We start from the raw sequence: 20,537 nt of genomic DNA, 5'->3' as shown, positions 1-20,537 counted from the left end.
ACAGCGGCAGTGTTTTTGTTTAAGGTCTAAGGTATACTTTCCGATGGGGCTGCACGTGTAAGCACAACGTAGAACGCAATTCAAGATCAAGAGGTCAATATTACATTAGCGAATAAATCTCGTTCTCCTCAACCCGTTTGGACCGGGGTTACATATTTGCAGACAAAATGGTTCCCGGTGCTATAAATCTTAACTTCAACAAACATTTTGTCACTTCCGCTTCCCTTCGACGCAGACCAAAATCTCCATTCGGAGCAAATGAAGTGAGACACAAGATTTAGAAAAGCTGGTGAACATTTTTGGTTAAAAGATGCATCAGCATTGCAATAATATACTGTACATTACCCTTACTTTGATTTACGCTAGATTATCTGATATAGACTGTATAGAATTTACAAAACAAGTGGCACAAAGCCGCCCAATATTCAACGTTTAGTAGCGGGTGAATATGCTAGTGTTACATACTTTAAGCCTACAAACAAATTAATACTAACCTAATCTGCGGAACATCTCCAAGGCTCGTTGGCTCTCCAGTTCCGTGTGAAATGTCTCCGTTTCCATCCGGGTGAGTCTCTTCCGGTGGCGAAGACACCGATGTCCGAATGTTGTCGACCACTTGATCCTGGCCGCGCTCGTCCGTGATAGAGATGGCGATACTATCGCCGTCCCCACTCCCTGTCTGTGAGGGACTAATTATCGGAGATATTTGTGCGGTAGGCGGGTTTTTCGTTCTATTTTTCATATTATTTTCGGTCTCATTGGTAAACACATCATCGCTTTCTTCCTTTTGTACAGTGTGTTTCAATTGAATATTTTCAACGTCAATCTTTACCTCTTTTTTCTTATTTGATTTCGTTGATTTTTGCGATACATTTGATTGCTTTCCATCGGTGTCTATAAAAGCTGGGTTTATCCTGCTAAATGAGAGTCCTTCAATATCTGCCATGTTTGTAAACGGAACTACATCTGAATCGGGTATATCTGTAGATGTTACGATAGGTTGGAATCTATTTTCAAAACAGTCTTGATATTTGGGTATTCCGTAAGGATTGCTGGTGACACTAGTTCCCGTATCTGGAAGATAACGCCTTAAAGTAAAACTGTTGAAAATCTCCTGGTTGGCTGTCACTGACTTTTTCCGGTGTCTAGGTCGCCAAAGACGGTTACCGTCAGAGAGATAGTAATTTACATAAACCGGATGTTCATTTTCTTCTTCGAGGTTGTTTTGTATTCCCACGTTTTCTTCGACACCGGAAGTGACGTCGATCCGAACCAAGTGTTTTGAAGGTTGTTTAGCCTTTTCACTTCCTGACTCGCTCTCTGCAATAAAAATAATGTAGGTATAATTCTGAATATCAACAAAATTTAAAATCATGGAATATGTCTTTAACTTCATCGGGATATGTATCCGTTGTTTAGATTGAAGTTTCAAGTGAATATAGAATTGAGAGTTTAAACAGCTCCAGGCTATCACGTTAAGACAATAACGTTTTACATTTTGATAGTGTGTTTCCCTAAACACGTGTTGGGTCTTTTGCTATCACTAACTATGATAAGTATTAGGATTCTCTTCATTTCACTCTGTCAAACCTTGTACATATACACGTATAGCCTTTTAATTAATAATTATGTATGTATTTTCAACATTTATAATTTCGATAAGAACACCTTTTTACAGCCATGCGGATTAATATGCTGACGGAATGTAAAATTAGACATTATCATGCACACACAATTAAATATCTTGCAAAACGTAAAGCCCAATAAAACAAATACTTTTACTCATATATTCAGGTTGTTCAAACAATCAAACTAGGGATGACTAAAACCGCTTCAAACTTCTGATCTGCCGTTCTGGGAATTAAAACCACAGGACATTTTGTTCAGGAAAGAAGGAAATAGCGATAAGGTATTTTGTCCAATTGTTCTTTTTCATTGTTACTCTCCAGTATCGTCCCATGTCTTAACCGATTGAAAGGAAATAATGTAAGTTTAAGTGTTTGCCTATTATAGATTAAAATCAGCAGCCTCTACGTTGGTGTCTGCACGCGCTGTGCGTCCATCTCGCATTTGAAGTCGGGCAAACCGCCATGTTTCGGTGCAATTTTGATAAAACTAGCATCTTTGATGACCCGGTAACTTATTGTTCAAAAATATCTAAAAGTGCTTCCTAATTATAAGGATTGGTACATTTATCTATAATCCGAAATATGTTTCAAGGTTTTTAATGTTCATCATCAAGCGGATGTGTTATACAATTTACATGCATACCAAGCTTGAAGCTATAATCTCGTTCATACCTAAACATAATCTGACATTTAAAAAATAATCTGATCTCTCACATGCCAATAATTTTTGCTAACATTCAGGAAGAAGAACATTTTTTTTTATATGTACCTCTCAAATCCTTCCATGATCAACATAACAAACGAAATGACGTCACGTACCATTTGTTACACTCCACATTATACCTTATATACACAAATCAATTGTCATTCGGTAACGTAGTTTAACCTTTTTTTAATTTAAGGATTTTACAGAAAAAATGTGTTCTTTGATAAATTCTCTTCATTATCGATCATTCCCGTAATGTTTTCAAACTCTAAAATTGCTGACATAAAATAACTCGACTGCGGTGAAACTATCGTCTTGTGCAAAGAAAAATTAACAATATTAAGTTTAAGAAATAGATTACTTACCTGCTTTTCAATAAGGAAAATAAAGTCAGTTACCCTGAGAACATTTCAAAATTAATTCAAATAATTCACACACGTGGAACCTTTTAAACAAACCATATATCCGGAGATCCTACGCGTTTGTTTCCGTCACCGACTCTTCACGTCATAATACCATTCAAGCGTCGAACAGAATTTGCTTCTCTCGTCACCAGAATGTTTGTTTAAGGATTTACTTATCTCGAGAAGATATAAATGTTTGTTGACTCTTTTCATTAACACGATAAGGAATCCCTACGTGGATCAATCAGTAAAATGTCTATCGATAGTGACGTCACAAGGGTATTTCGATGTGTTGTTTTCATTTTAGCTACAAATGATGAAATATGAATTATATTTACGCTTTCTAAAGTAAAAAAATCCGTAATATTTCAATCTAGTCACTTTTTTACGTGCAGATTTGTGGGGTGATCAAAGGATGTGTAAATGCAAACAAGGTTGGTTCATTATAACACGTCGGAAAAAATCGCGGAACACAGCAAACACAAGTTGTATAGCGAATGTTGTTCTACAATGAGATCACCTTACAATGAAAAAAAAAATGTTGCGCAGTATTTGATGAAAGCTGAAAAGCCATTCATATATAAGTGGGTAAATGATTAAGTGTTTGCTGAACAGCGTGGCTATAGGAAATATAATTAGCATATTAAGCGAAATTTTAAATAAGTCTTGTCGATTTGAAGCGATTTTGAGCGAGAATAAAATCAAGTTTTTTTTTGTTTTTGTTTTTTTTCTTCTAGCTAGAGTATATCTTATCTCTATAGTCGGCATAAAGAGTGCAAACTTGCTAGCCCGCATATTTCGACTGACTGTATAGTATGATCTCTTAGAGTGTGAAACCTTGCTAGTCTGAACATTTTGAATCTGTGTAGAATGGGACAACGTTTGTCTAAAAATTTCAATTAGTACACGAAGTTAGTCTGGACACTTTGGTTTGTGTGTACAGAAGAACCTTGTTAATCCGGACACTGATTTGTGTGTACAGAGGAACCTTGTTAGTCCGGACACTGGTTTATGTGTACAGAAGAACCTTGTTAGTCCGAACACTGGTTGGTGTACACAGCAGAACCTTGTTAGTATGGACATTGGTTGGTGTGCACAGCAGAACCTTGTTAGTATGGACACTTTTGTTTGTGTGGACAATAAAACCTTGTTAGTCTGGACACTTTGGTTTGTGTGTAAAGTAGAACCTTGTTAGTCTGGACACTGAGGTTTGTGTGTATAGTAGAACCTTGTTAGTCCAAACACTGGTTTATGTGTACAGAGGTAACCTGTTAGGCTTGACTTATTGATTTGTGTAAAGTAAAACCTTGTTCGTCAGGACACTGATGTTTGTGTACAATGGGACCTGGTTAGTGTGGACATTAAGATCTGTGTGTACATTATAACCTTATTGATGTGGACACTGAGGTTTTTGTGTACAGCAGAACCTTGTTTGTGTGGACACTGAGGTTTTCGTGTACAGTAGAACCTTGTTTGTGTGGACACTGAGGTTTTTGAGTACAGTAGAACCTTGTTTGTCTTGACACTGATCTTTGAGTGTACCATAGAACCTTGTAAGTCTGGATATATTAGTTTGTATGTACAGTAGAACCTTGTTTGTCTGGACAATGAGGTTTCTGTGTACAGTAGAACCTTGTTAGTCTGGACAGTGAGGTTATTGTGTACAGTAGAACCTTGTTAGTGTGGACACTGAGGTTTTTGTGTACAGTAGAACCGTGTTTGTGTGGACACTTAGGTTTTTGTGTACAGTAGAACCTTGTTTGTGTGGACACTGTAGTTTTTTGTACAGTAGAACCTTGTTTGTGTGGACACTTTTGTTTGGGTGTACAGTAGAACCTTGTTTGTCTGGACACTGAGGTTTTTGTGTACAGTAGAACCTTGTTAGTCTGGATATATTGTTTTTTATGTACAGTAGAACGTTGTTTGTATGGACACTGAGGCTTCTGTGTACAGTAGAACCTGTTAGTCTGGACACTGTAGTTTTTTGTACAGTATAACCTTGTTTGTGTTGACACTTTTGTTTGTGTGTACAGTAGAACCTTGTTTGTCTGGACACTGAGGTTTGTGTGTTCAGTAGAACCTTGTTAGTCTGGATATATTGGTTTTTGTATGTACAGTAGAACCTTGTTTGTCTGGACACTGAGGTTTTTGTGTACAGTAGAACCTTGTTTGTGTTGACACTTTTGTTTGGGTGTACAGTAGAACCTTGTTTGTGTGGACACTGAGGTTTTTGTGTACAGTAGAACCTTGTTAGTCTGGATATATTGGTTTTTATTTTATGTACAGTAGAACGTTGTTTGTATGGACACTGAGGCTTTTGTGTACAGTAGAACCTTGTTTGTCTGGACACTGAGGTTTTTGTGTACAGTAGAACATTGTTTGTGTGGACACTGAGGTTTGTGTGTACAGTAGAACCTTGTTTGTGTGGACACTGAGGTTTTTGTGTACAGTAGAACCTTGTTTGTGTGGACACTGAGGTTTGTGTGTACAGTAGAACCTTGTTAGTCTGGACACTGTAGTTTTTTGTACAGTATAACCTTGTTTGTGTTGACACTTTTGTTTGTGTGTACAGTAGAACCTTGTTTGTCTGGACACTGAGGTTTGTGTGTTCAGTAGAACCTTGTTAGTCTGGATATATTGTTTTTTATGTACAGTAGAACGTTGTTTGTATGGACACTGAGGCTTCTGTGTACAGTAGAACCTTGTTAGTCTGGACACTGTAGTTTTTTGTACAATATAACCTTGTTTGTGTTGACACTTTTGTTTGTGTGTACAGTAGAACCTTGTTTGTCTGGACACTGAGGTTTGTGTGTTCAGTAGAACCTTGTTAGTCTGGATATATTGGTTTTTGTATGTACAGTAGAACCTTGTTTGTCTGGACACTGAGGTTTTTGTGTACAGTAGAACCTTGTTTGTGTTGACACTTTTGTTTGGGTGTACAGTAGAACCTTGTTTGTGTGGACACTGAGGTTTTTGTGTACAGTAGAACCTTGTTAGTCTGGATATATTGGTTTTTATGTACAGTAGAACGTTGTTTGTATGGACACTGAGGCTTTTGTGTACAGTAGAACCTTGTTTGTCTGGACACTGAGGTTTTTGTGTACAGTAGAACATTGTTTGTGTGGACACTGAGGTTTGTGTGTACAGTAGAACCTTGTTTGTGTGGACACTGAGGTTTTTGTGTACAGTAGAACCTTGTTTGTGTGGACACTGAGGTTTGTGTGTACAGTAGAACCTTGTTAGTCTGGACACTGTAGTTTTTTGTACAGTATAACCTTGTTTGTGTTGACACTTTTGTTTGTGTGTACAGTAGAACCTTGTTTGTCTGGACACTGAGGTTTGTGTGTTAAGTAGAACCTTGTTAGTCTGGATATATTGGTTTTTGTATGTACAGTAGAACCTTGTTTGTGTGGACACTTTTGTTTGGGTGTACAGTAGAACCTTGTTTGTCTGGACACTGAGGTTTTTGTGTACAGTAGAACCTTGTTTGTGTGGACACTTTTGTTTGGGTGTAGAGTAGAACCTTGTTTGTGTGGACACTGAGGTTTTTGTGTACAGTAGAACCTTGTTAGTCTGGATATATTGGTTTTTATGTACAGTAGAACGTTGTTTGTGTGGACACTGAGGCTTCTGTGTACAGTAGAACCTTGTTTGTCTGGACACTGAGGTTTTTGTGTACAGTAGAACCTTGTTTGTGTGGACACTGAGGTTTTTGTGTAAAGTAGAACCTTGTTTGTGTGGACACTGAGGTTTTTGTGTACAGTAGAACCTTGTTTATGTGGACACTGAGGTTTTTGTGTAAAGTAGAACCTTGTTAGTGTGGACACTGAGGATTTTGTGTAAAGTAGAACCTTGTTTGTGTTGACACTTTTGTTTGGGTGTACAGTAGAACCTTGTTTGTGTGGACACTGAGGTTTTTGTGTACAGTAGAACCTTGTTTGTGTGGACACTGAGGTTTGTGTGTACAGTAGAACCTTGTTTGTGTTGACACTTTTGTTTGGGTGTACAGTAGAACCTTGTTTGTGTGGACACTGAGGTTTTTGTGTAAAGTAGAACCTTGTTTGTGTGGACACTGAGGTTTTTGTGTACAGTATAAGCTTGTTTGTGTGGACACTGAGGTTTTTGTGTACAGTAGAACCTTGTTTGTGTGGACACTGAGGTTTGTGTGTACAGTAGAACCTTGTTTGTGTGGACAATGAGGTTTTTGTGTAAAGTAGAACCTTGTTTGTGTGGACACTGAGGTTTTTGTGTAAAGTAGAACCTTGTTTGTGTGGACACTGAGGTTTTTGTGTAAAGTAGAACCTTGTTTGTGTGGACACTGAGGTTTTTGTGTAAAGTAGAACCTTGTTTGTGTGGACACTGAGGCTTCTGTGTACAGTAGAACCTAGGTAGTCTGGACACTGTAGTTTTTTGTACAGTATAACCTTGTTTGTGTTGACACTTTTGTTTGTGTGTACAGTAGAACCTTGTTTGTCTGGACACTGAGGTTTGTGTGTTCAGTAGAACCTTGTTAGTCTGGATATATTGGTTTTTGTATGTACAGTAGAACCTTGTTTGTCTGGACACTGAGGTTTTTGTGTACAGTAGAACCTTGTTTGTGTGGACACTTTTGTTTGGGTGTACAGTAGAACCTTGTTTGTCTGGACAGTGAGGTTTTTGTGTACAGTAGAACCTTGTTTGTCTGGACAGTGAGGTTTTTGTGTACAGTAGAACCTTGTTTGTCTGGACAGTGAGGTTTTTGTGTACAGTAGAACCTTGTTAGTCTGGACACTTTTGTTTGTGTGGACAGTAGAACCTTGTTTGTGTTGACACTTTTGTTTGGGTGTAGAGTAGAACCTTGTTTGTGTGGACACTGAACTGAGGTTTTTGTGTACAGTAGAACCTTGTTAGTCTGGATATATTGGTTTTTATGTACAGTAGAACCTTGTTTGTGTGGACACTGAGGTTTTTGTGTAAAGTAGAACCTTGTTTGTGTGGACACTGAGGTTTTTGTGTACAGTAGAACCTTGTTTGTGTGGACAATGAGGTTTTTATGTACAGTAGAACCTTGTTTGTGCGGACACTGAGGCTTCTGTGTACAGTAGAACCTTGTTTGTCTGGACACTGAGGTTTTTGTGTACAGTAGAACCTTGTTTGTCTGGACACTGAGGTTTTTGTGTACAGTAGAACCTTGTTAGTGTGGACACTGAGGTTTTTGTGTACAGTAGAACCTTGTTTGTGTGGACACTGAGGTTTTTGTGTACAGTAGAACCTTGTTTGTGTGGACACTGAGGTTTGTGTGTACAGTAGAACCTTGTTTGTGTGGACACTGAGGTTTGTGTGTACAGTAGAACCTTGCTTGTAAACTCTCCTAAACATTTCAGTTATGCCTAAATTCCCGGACACTACAGAACACTAGGACAGAGAAACGAACGCCGGAGTCTCAGACTCGGGAATGGGGATGGGTATAGTGATTAAAGCTTATGAACAGTAAAATCAGAAAATCAAGTTTTAGTCGTCAACTTGTGAAAAGGTTAGACATCTCGTCATTGCTGACAGTGACAGCCAAATCCAGCAGACACTTGACCTGAGTAACCCGGCGTGATCGTTTAAATGTCGTCAGCAGAGTAAACATTTCACGTTCGTGATGTAACGCTCCTCGCCATGGCATGTGTCGAGACACCTGTGAAGTTTAATCTGATTTAAAGTTCAAATATTAAATGGCAATCATTCAAATTTTGTTAACTGATAACTATGTATAATAATATCATACACTTGAAATGAAAATTTCTGTCAATTTTACATGGAATTTAAGTATGAAAATGGAATGTGTGGGCAAGCTAATTTAAAATCGTGTTAGTGATTTTCTACTTCTAGTCTGAATTGAGATAACCCGTCAAACAGGTGAGAAGATTACATGTATCAAACCTTCAGAAACGAGGCCAGGACAAGCTATTTATTTGAATATTAATAATCCGTGAATGTTGCAAACTAAAAATTGTTGCCGGTTTCATAATTAGAAAATCCACAAGCTTGTACCTTATACTAATTAATTCTAAATCGAGGAAAACACACTACGAACGTGTACGTCGTGTTTTAAAAGTTACATTTAATGTAAAGCTGACATATTGGCAAGTGTCCAGTACCTATCCCTAAGTACAACATTGAATTGATATAAAATTCTTAATTTTATTTAAGAAACCTTCATTTTAAACGATAAATAACTTTGTGGTAAAATACATTATAAACGAGCAATTTATATTATATATATATATAAGAACGCAGTAATTATCATGACTAAACCTCATTCTGTAGTACCGGAAGTTACGTCATAATTCATGGATCCATTGTTTTCTATTTGTACTAACTAAAGCAGATGTGTGACTGATAGGTATTTTTTGTCGCTTGTCGGGTTTTTGTTTGTTTTCCTCTTTACGTAATGGTGTTTTTTAGTCCACCTTTCAGCGGGCGTTTGTTTTCGCATGTTTCCGTTTCGCAACTTTTTTTTCTTATTATTTTTGTCTCCTTGGATTTTGTTTTTGTCTTCAGTTTTACGGATTTAAGTTTTTTTTTATTAACTTTTTAATATTTAGCGGGTTATCAGGTTTTTGTATATGTCTTTTGTCGGGTTTTCGAATTTTCGTTATTTCGTTTTGTCGCCCGTGTCTTTTCGCGAGCATCCAAAAGAAAAAAATCAGCCGTTGTATATCAATCACCATTTACGATATTGAAATATGTGGCAATCTGATTCTTATCGCATACAACATAGCAACACAAATGTCGAAAAAAAAGACAATTTTATGACTCGTGTCCTGACTAGATTTAACGGCACCTAATCGCCCAGCCCTTACATGTACACCCTGTAGTTATCTGGGGTAAACTATAAACTAAACCTTGGATACGGGACGCAGACGTTTTTAATTAATTTAACAATTCCGTCATTTTAAGAAAAAAAAATATGAGGATCCAATCTGACGTCACCTTGCGTGATTTAAATATTTACATCGTGATGGATTAAGTTAAAAGTGATTGATTTGTACATTCAATGATTTACTTAATTAATGGAAGCTGTCTTCAAACTCGGTCTAATCCTTTGTACTGCACGTAGGCCTCCACGCAGAGATCTCTAGTGTATGAGTAGAGTCTGTACACGTACTCAATACAGTACAACCAGTACTCACGTGACAGGTAATATTCTACCTACAATACGGAGTCAATCGTTCTCTGCTGACATTTCATGTTTTTAATATTATCAATTTACTTGTGTAAATATTGGGTCACAGTGAGGTCGTCTTTATTGACAATCGTGTAAAGCAGGAGATAAAATGATCGATCAGAGCGTGTATACACCTGCTAATTAACTCACCTGTATATCACAGGTGTTTTTCACCTGTATGGTTTTTTTGTATTGTGGCAGAATGTTTGTCCCCAAATTTTACCTTTTTGCGTCATGTTTCGTCTGAATACTCGCCATACTTTGATCAGTATAGAGTTAATACCAGGTTATCTTATATCAAAATGGATAACTTATAAAATCTCTCATTTTACCTAATGACAGAGTTAGTGAGTCCCCTCAATTATCACATTCCCAAATCTCCCCTCCGGATGTTCCATATTGTTTCCAAAACATCACTATACTACCGTGATATTTCAACATTTTTGTATTTTCCTTATCTTTGAGTCCTCGAAAGATGAATCAATGAAATGGTGAAGTTTCGATAAATATACAGTTAGATAGCAATCTTAGTAACATGTACCCATGTATCTTTTCCCTTTTATATTGCATAGGCTATACATGTATATCTTATCACGCAGGTTTGTTAAATAAGATTAGAAATAAGACCGTAAATGGCAATGATTTTCAATGCAGTAAAATAAATAAATAAATAAATCGATAAATAAATAAACCAAAACGGAATTTTAAATAAACATGTTTACGCATAGTGATTCTTGTAAAATAAGGTGTTGCAGAAAATAGGTTTTAGCGGCTTTATTGCACTGCAGAACTGAGTACGTGTACTAGCTGAGTACGTGTACTAACTGAGTACGTGAACTAACTGAGTACGTGTACTCATTCACTGTGTACCTGGTCACTATGAAGAAATTTCAAACTATTTCCTAAATCCTTGCTTTATAAAAAATATGTTATAAAATGCTTTTGTGAAATATAACATACAGTTTAGAACAAAACACTGGTACACGTCTTGATATCGCCAGTTTTTCAATCATACAATAATTATTACACAACATTGGATTTAGAACTAAAAATGTTTGATTTCTCACTCACCTGTAGAATATTGCAACAGCATCTCTGTAATAATGGCAATCCGACCATTAAAATTGATACAGAATTTTACTCTGTTATTTCTTTAACCCTGTATATCAACCTTGGAGAAAAGTGTGTACGTGTGGATGTATCAAATTATTTACAATTGGTACGTGACGCCTGGGGCAATGTCTGTTTTCACCAACTTAATGAAAACCATCAATTTAATTTGAAGTCTCCACTTGTTCTAGTATACAGTAGTGTGCTTGCTATACTGTGAAGGGGCCGCGGTGGCCGAGTGGTTAAGGTGTCCCGACACTTTAACACTAGCCCTCCACCTCTGGGTTGCGAGTTCGAAACCTACGTGGGGCAGTTGCCAGGTACTGACCGTAGGCCGGTGGTTTTTCTCCGGGTACTCCGGCTTTCCTCCACCTCCAAAACCTGGCACGTCCTTAAATGACCCTGGCTGTTAATAGGACGTTAAACAAAAACAAACCAAAGCTTGCTATACTGTGCTACTATGCTGTCCCGTGTTTGTCGTACACATAACTCGCACGTGATAATGTGTATTTAACGTTAAAAAAAATGACACCACAGACTTCAAAACAGTCAGTTATTCTTTTGCATCGCAAGAACACTGACTTTAGCCGATGAGACTCAACTTAGCGATAGGCGGAGTAGTGTAGGCGGTAAACAAGTTACTAAAGCCGACGGAACATATGACTATAGTCGGTGAGGTAACGTAGGCGGAAAACCAGGAACTAACTAAGGCCGACGGAACACTGACTCTAGTCGGTGAGACGAAGCCTGGTAGTCGGTGGAGTAACGTAGGCGGATAACCAGGAACTAACTAAGGCCGACAGAACACTGACTCTAGTCAGTGAGACGTAACCTAGCAATAGGCGTAGTCACCTAGACGATAAATCGACAAAGTATTTTTATTAACTAGTATCAGCGAGGATGCAAACTAGTCGGGAGAGGTATTCGAATTAGTATAATATCTAACATTTAGCATGAAATATACAATGTATTTATTTCCAAGATTCCATTCTCAGTGATTGCCATTTTCCTGTGTTATCGGCAAATTACGCACTGAATCGTTGACAGCCATTATTCGTATTGCCCAGTTGATGACCGCGAATATATCTATATATGGATTATATTTGTTCGCGAAATTTAACGACTAAGCAGTATTTTGACGATGAAAGTGACTAAACGTTAACTTTACAGAACAAAGGTCACCTTCCATTTTGTCAAATCGCTTGACAATTATCTCGGAGTGAGGAATTAAACGAGTGAAGAGCTTTGTCTAACATTTCTATTCTAATATGTTTGACATTTGATTTTATATAGCATTACTGGATTCATCTATCAAATTATCATACGAGAGAGTTTACATGATTAATACATATACCGACTGTATCCGACATCTAACAACGATAGATAGATATACTCATAAACCATACATACATATACAACGAAATGTCGTGCAATACGAAACCTTTCAAAATATGATTAGTGATTTATTAATGAGAACATATACTTGTGAGGCAGCAACATATCCATTTCTTTTGTTTACTTACAGGCGTAATTACGGTTTTTAAAGATAAGATTTTGATGTCTTTCGACCGATTTTAAAATTTTTGCTCGCGTCCTATGGTGATAAGTTAAGACCCTTAACATCATTGTCGAGTCCTAGAAGGACGAAACAGCTGTGTGATGTCCCTACCATCACTGACGAATCCTAAAATGGCGAACCAGCTGTAACATGTACCTAACATCACTGAAGACTCCTAGAAGAACAAAACAGCTGTGTGATGTCCATAACATCACTGACGAGTCCTAGAAGGACGAAACAGCTGTATGATGTCCCTAACATCATTGAGTCATATAATGACAAAGCAGCTTTTTGATGTCCCTAACATCATTAAAAATTCCTAGAAGGACAAAACAGCTGTATGATGTCCCTAACATCATTAATAATTCCAAAGGGGACAAAACAGCTGTATGATGTCCCTAACATCATTTAGTCCTAGAAGGACAAAACAGCTGTATGATGTTCCTAACATCATTGAGTCCTAGAAGGACAAAACAGCTTTATGTAAAACGAAACTACATGATTGCAGATTGCATGCCACGCGTTACCGGTATATCTGTTAAATGATGAAACAATGGTTTTAACGGGAAATACATGTATTAAAGTATACTAGATAAGTGACACATACACGTACTACAGTGTGACTTGTACGGAAGTTACGAGTTCCTAACATGATGTGGATGTTACGATTCTCACGTGTATACTTATACATGTACATACATTGTATATCATTTCGTCACGTCTTCTATTTGGACGTCATCCCTATCACAACAAGCAAGGTTGTCTTTTTCAGATTTGGACATTCTTTATTTATTTTCACGCGTAGCCTCCTAGGTGTATAGAGTCCCTAACAACACTGACGTGTCCCAGTCCCTTACATCACTGATGGGTGTCCTAGAAGGACAGAACAGCTGTATGATGTCCCTAACATGACTGACGATTCCTAGGAGGACGAAATAGATGTATTAGATGTATGTCCCTTACATCACTGACGAGTCCTTTTTTGGAAAAAACAGCAGCGTCCCTTACATCACTGATGGGTGTCCTAGAAGGACAGAACAGCTGTATGATGTCCCTAACATGACTGACGATTCCTAGGAGGACGAAATAGATGTGTTACATGTATGTCCCTTACATCACTGACGAGTCCTTGGAGAAAAAAGCAGCTGTTTGCTGTCCCTAACATCATTTATAATTCCCAGAATGACAAAAGAGCTGTATGATGTCCATAACATCATTGACGAATCCTAGGAGGAAAAAACAGCTGTTTGATGTCCCTAACATCATTAATAATTCCTAGAAGGACAAAGCAGCAGTATAATGTCCGTAACATCATTGAGCCCTAGAAGAACAAAACAGCTGTATGATGTCCCTAACATCATTGATAATTCTAGAAGGACAAAACAGTTGTATGATGTCTCTAACATCATTGAGTCCTAGAAGGACAATACAGTTGTATAATGTCCCTAACATCATTGATAATTTCTAGAAGGACAAAACAGTTGTATGATGTCCCTAACACCATGGAGTCCTAGAAGGACAAAACAGTTGTATGATGTCCCTAACATCATTGAGTCCTAGAAGGACAAAACAGTTGTATGATGTCCCTAACATCATTACGTCCTAGAAGGACAAAACAGTTGTATGATGTCCCCAACATCATCGAGTCCTATAATGACAAAGCAGCTTTTTGATGTCCCTAACATTAAAAATTCCTAGAAGGACAAAACAGCTTTATGATGTCCCCAACATCATTGAGTCCTAGAAGGACAAAACAGTTGTGTGATGTCCCTAAAATCATTGCGTTCTAGAAGGACAAAACAGTTGTATTATGTCCCTTAACTCAGTGCGTCCTAGAAGGACAAAACAGTTGTATGATGTTCCTAACATCATTGAGTCCTAGAAGGACAAAACAGTTGTATTATGTCCCTAACATCATTGCGTCCTAGAAGGACAAAACAGTTGTATGATGTCCCCAACATCATTGAGTCCTAAAAGGACAAAACAGTTGTATGATGTCCCTAACATCATTGAGTCCTAGAAAGGACAAAACAGTTGTGTGATGTCCCTAACATCATTGATAATTCCTAGAAGGACAAAACAGCTGTATGATGTCCCTTACATCATTGAGTCATAGAAGGACAAAACAGCTGTATGATGTCCCTAATATCATTGAGCCCTAGAAGGACACAACATTGAGGTATGTGTCCTAACATCATTGACGTCCTAGAAGGACAAAAACATTGTATTATGTCCCTCAACATCATTGGAGTCCTAGAAGGAAAAACAGTTGTATGATGTCCCTAACATCATTGAGTCCTAGAAGGGCAAAACAAAACAGCTGTATGATGTCCCTAACATCATTGATAATTCCTAGAAGGACAAAACAGCTGTATGATGTCCCTAACATCATTGAGTCCTAGAAGGACAAAACAGCTGTATGATGTCCCTAACATCATTGATAATTCCTAGAAGGACAAAACAGCTGTATGATGTCCCTTCAATCATTGAGTCCTAGAAGGACAAAACAGCTGTATGATGTCCCTAACATCATTGATAATTCCTAGAAGGACAAAACAGCTGTATGATGTCCCTAACATCATTGAGTCTAGAAGGACAAAACAGCTGTATGATGTCCCTAACATCATTGAGTCCTAGAAGGACAAAACACCTGTATGATGTCCCTAACATCATTGAGTCCTAGCAGGACAAAACAGCTGTATGATGTCCCTACTATCATTGAGTCCTAGAAGGACAAAACAGTTGTATGATGTCCCTAACATCATTGAGTCCTAGAAGGACAAAACAGTTGTATGATGTCCTTAACATCAATGAGTCCTAGAAGGACAAAACAGCTGTATGATGTCCCTAACATCATTGAGTCCTAGCAGGACAAAACAGCTGTATGATGTCCCTACTATCATTGAGTCCTAGAAGGACAAAACAGTTGTATGATGTCCCTAACATCATTGAGTCCTAGAAGGACAAAACAGTTGTATGATGTCCTTAACATCAATGAGTCCTAGAAGGACAAAACAGCTGTATGATGTCCCTACTATCATTGAGTCCTAGAAGGACAAAACAGTTGTATGATGTCCCTAACATCATTGAGTCCTAGAAGGACAAAACAGTTGTATGATGTCCCTAACATCATTGCGTCCTAGAAGGACAAAACAGCTGTATGATGTCCCTAACATCGTTGAGTCCTATAATGACAAAACAGTTGTGTGATGTCCCTAACATCATTGAGTCCGAGAAGGACAAAACAGCTGTATAATGCCCCTAACATCATTGATAATTTCTAGAAGGACAAAACGGTTGTATGATGTCCCTAACATCATTGAGTCAAAGAAGAGCAAAACATTTGTATGATGTCCCTAACATCATTGAGTCATAGAAGAGCAAAACAACTATATGATGTTCCTAACATCATTGTTAATTCCTAGAAAGACAAAACAGCTGTATGATGTCCCGAACATCATTTATAATTGCTAGAGAGACAAAACAGCTGAATGATGTCCCTAACATCATTGATAATTTCTAGAAGGACAAAACAGCTGTATAATGTCCCTAACTTCATTGAGTCCTAGAAAAAAACCCAGCTGTATAATGTCCCTAACATCATTGAAAATTTCTAGAAGGACAAAACAGCTGTATGATGTCCCTAACATCATTGAGTCCTAGAAGGACAAAACAGTTGTATGATGTCCCTAACATCATTGAGTCCTAGAAGGACAAAACAGTTGTATTATGTCCCTAACATCATTGAGTGAAAGAAGAGCAAAATAGTTGTATGATGTCCCTAAAATCATTGGGTGAAAGAAGAGCAAAACAACTGTTTGATGTCCCCAACATCATTGAGTCCTAGAAAGACAAAACAGTTGTATTATGTCCGTAACATCAATGTGTCTTAGAAGGACAAAACAGTTGTATGATGTCCCTAACATCATTGAGTTATAGAAGAGCAAAACAGTTGTATGATATCCCTAACATCGTTGAGTGAAAGAAGGACAAAACAGTTGTATGATGTCCCAAACATCATTGAGTCCTAGAAGGACAAAGCAACTGTTTGATGTCCCTAACATCATTGAGTCCAAGAAAGACAAAACAGCTGTATCATGTCCCTAACGTCATTGAGTCAAAGAAGAGCAAAACAGCTGTATCATGTCCCGAACATCATTGGTAATTCCTAAAAAGACAAAACAGCTGTTTGATGTCCCTAACATCATTGATAATACCTAGAAGGAAAAAAAAAAAACAGTTGTATGATGCCCCTAACATCATTGATAATTCCTAGAAGGACAAAACAGTTGTATGATGTCCCTAACACCAATGAGTCCTAGAAAGACAAAACAGTTGTGTGATATCTCTAACATCAATGGGTCCTAGAAGGACAAAACACCTGTTTGATGTCTCTAACATCAGTGATAATTCCTAGAAAGACAAAGCATCTGTACTGTATGATGCAGTTTGATGTATTTAGGCTTTACTGTAACTAACACTTCATTTATTTCAAACAACGCAAATACCTTGTTTGTCTTTGGACAACCTCTGACATGAATACATGAGTCCCACTTATTTAATCTCAAATGAAAAGTAGATATTGCTGTTCTTTTTTCTTGAAATGTTTACCAGGAAGTGTTCTTAAAAAGGTAAAACGCTGGAAGTCGAGACCATTTTTATTGAAAAATAACAGTATAACAATTTGTATTAATCACTAGTGGTGTGCCACCGTGACGCTAGAATTGTCATACTGTATTTCAGGGGTCAAATGCCCAAAATGATTTATCATCATAGATTTTATCGTCAAAGCAGTTCCTTGTATGTTCCTACATTGTGATATACATGTATTTACATACCTTGTTATTTTATATTATGGAAAATCAACGCCAATTTTAATATCGCCTTTAATGGCATTTTTGTGTTATTTGTCCGAGTAAGAACATTAACGGAACCGCAAATCCTCGATACTGAATGACGATGTAATAAATCCATCTAATCTATATTATAAAATCACCATCTATAACAGTTTCTGTTAGATATTATTACTACAAGTCAGCCGGAACATCAAATTTTAAGTCTACTTTGAAAAATATATATAAAATTGCTTTATACATAATTACAACTGTATATGTATCATGTTAAATCAACGGGAGAGTTTCAATATCGCCTTTTACGGTATTTTTTGTAGGTACATGTAGGTAGGTTACAGTAGTGTGAGGTACTTTGATAAGTACAATATCCCGGTGATATATAACAGGTAGGTTAGAGTGTGAGGTACTTTGATAAGTACAATATCCCGGTGGTATATAACAGGTAGGTTACAGAGTGTGAGGTACTTTGATAAGTACAATATCCCAGTGGTATATAACAGGTAGGTTAGATTGTGAGGTACTTTGATAAGTACAATATCCCAGTGGTATATAACAGGTAGGTTACAGAGTGTGAGGTACTTTGATAAGTACAATATCCCAGTGGTATATAACAGGTAGGTTACAGAGTGTGAGGTACTTTGATAAGTACAATATCCCGGTGGTATATAACAGGTAGGTTACAGTGTGTGAGGTACTTTGATAAGTACAATATCCCAGTGGTATATAACAGGTAGGTTACAGAGTGTGAGGTACTTTGATAAGTACAATATCTCGGTGGTATATAACAGGTAGGTTAGATCGTGAGGTACTTTGATAAGTACAATATCCCAGTGGTATATAACAGGTAGGTTACAGAGTGTGATGAACTTTGATAAGTACACTATCCCAGTGGTATATAACAGGTAGGTTACAAGGATACACACTGTGATGTAGACGTCTGTTTACAGTGTTGTTGATTATATTGGTTTTATTACATATCATAGAACATGAAACGTGGTATTATGATAGAATGGCGTATTTGGAAGATCATTAGCCTTTTGTCAAGACTCGGTACCCTATCTGTTTTGGTGAGGTGTTGGCTTTTCAGATACACACACAGTAAAATCCATAACGCTCTTCCATTGATTAAGTGAATTTTATTTACAGAACCTTAAATAGCCCAATTAATCTTCGTTCACATTTTAAAGAATTTTTGTTTGACCGATATTTTATCAATTGATGAAAATCCGTAGATCTTCGCCGGTGATGTCGCCTTAGGGAACACATACAACTTAGTATATTCAAGATTTGTAAAATGGATTATAAGGAGACCGTGAATTAAAACTGAAATGATTTGTCCTTAAAAAAAACATGTATATGAGCTGAAAAACATGTTGAATGACAAATTATACTAAATATAGTACATGTAAGAACCTTAGACAAAACCTCAATATGTCAATTTTGAATAACAATAAAAAAAAGAATCTTTTCAATTTTAACAATATAAATATTACAATATGTGTCTACACTGAAATATTGATTAGTATATAAAGAGGATATCTAACAGTATCTTCAGTAAAATACCAAATATATTTCACGAGTGAGGTTCATAATTTGATATGCGCAGCACGAATGAAAAATACTAAAATTTTTGACACAAAAATGAAACATATTTGGTATTACTGAAGACACTGTTTGATATTCTTTATGTTACATTTGATCGCAAAATATACCGGGTCAGCTTTTAATTTTTCCCAAGTGACGTTTGTAAGCAGTGTGTTGATTGGTCACATCAGTAAAAGTGATATTTTTCACTTGTGAAAGTGACATTTTTCACTTGTGAAAAATATAAGACAATGTGATATACGTTTTGTAGAATGAATACTTTTCGACATGCTATTGGTAAAAATATAATAAAATGAAATATACATACATTTCATGATCTTACCGTATATCGACCCTTGGCTAACCAGAAAACTCGGCCACTATGACAGTAAAAACTTGGTATACACCCACACTGCGCCAGTAGAAGGCAATAACTACTAAGATTTTAAACTTACAAGTCTACACGAAGATATATATATAAGTGATTAAGTTACGATAGCTGTCAAAAAATAGATAACAAAAGGACAGCGATAGAAAGCGTAAATACAGGTGTGTATTGGGATTTTCGTGTTGTCCATTGTGTGTTGCTGGTTAAATATTGACGATTAAGATGAGACCTTAATCGCTTTATACAAGATATCATGGGTCAGTAACGAAGAACACATTTGCTGATACTTCCATTGGCGAAAAGTGTTACACTTGTCTTTCTGTGTTCCTAATTAAACCCGATTTTATGGTTGACATCATGAGTTTGAAAGAACAAGCTGGAAGCTTCAGTATAAATATTCAAACTTTCGGGGGATATTAGTGGAAGCAGTAGCAACACGATGCCTTTGCTGGTACATTATATATATGGCCGGGGTTTGATTCCACGATCAGACGTGAAAATGTATAGGGTACATGCCCGACCACTATAGCCCGAGTTTCTTCTGGCCCTGAAACCATGGCTGGTGTAGGTCAGGGCCTGAAGAAACTCGGGCTTCCCGACCACGTGGGTTTTCCCCGGGTACTCCGGTTTCCTCTCACATTAAGACTCCATTAATAATTAAAATTGCTGCTTGACGCTAAGACTTCAATGATGCTGCAATAGATTAGTTTTTACAACAGCTTTAGTGCATTTGATATTAAAATAAACATTTCGTACACAAATACCGTCTGACCTTGCGGTAATTGGTTGTACTTCGGGTCGAATTGAGAATTTTTATTATTAATACTTGAAGCACTTTGGTTTCCCTTGAGAGAAAAACTGCCGTACTAATTTAAAGACTATAGGTTTTGCTTTAGGGGAAAAATGCACATTTCCGATTAAGTTTTTTTTTACTTACACTTTATTCAAACGAAAAAAGTCACTTTAATGTACTACAATAAGTACATATAGTTAACAGTCTTAATTTACTACAATCACCATACATATATATATTGTTTAGACTAACTTCATATAGTTTAACTGTCTTAATTTACTTCAGTATTTATATAATTAATTTTAAAGTCATTCCGAA

General features: G+C 37.0%; 1 protein-coding gene across 2 annotated transcripts in view; it reads right to left on the bottom strand.

Moving 5' to 3' along the window:
• The window catches only part of LOC117315453 (NADPH oxidase 5-like), a 63,988-nt gene that overhangs the window by 26,461 nt on the left and 16,990 nt on the right, over positions 1-20,537 (bottom strand). For both annotated transcript variants that reach the window (XM_033869644.1, XM_033869645.1), the window contains exon 2: positions 495-1,320. In XM_033869644.1, the coding sequence (XP_033725535.1) occupies positions 495-1,320 (826 nt within the window). The remainder of the gene's footprint in view (positions 1-494; positions 1,321-20,537) is intronic.

Source organism: Pecten maximus, chromosome 17 (genome assembly GCF_902652985.1).
Source record: "Pecten maximus chromosome 17, xPecMax1.1, whole genome shotgun sequence".
NCBI lineage: Eukaryota > Metazoa > Mollusca > Bivalvia > Pectinida > Pectinidae > Pecten > Pecten maximus.
Note: the sequence above shows the minus strand (reverse complement) of the source record. Positions and strands in the feature narration are given on the sequence as shown.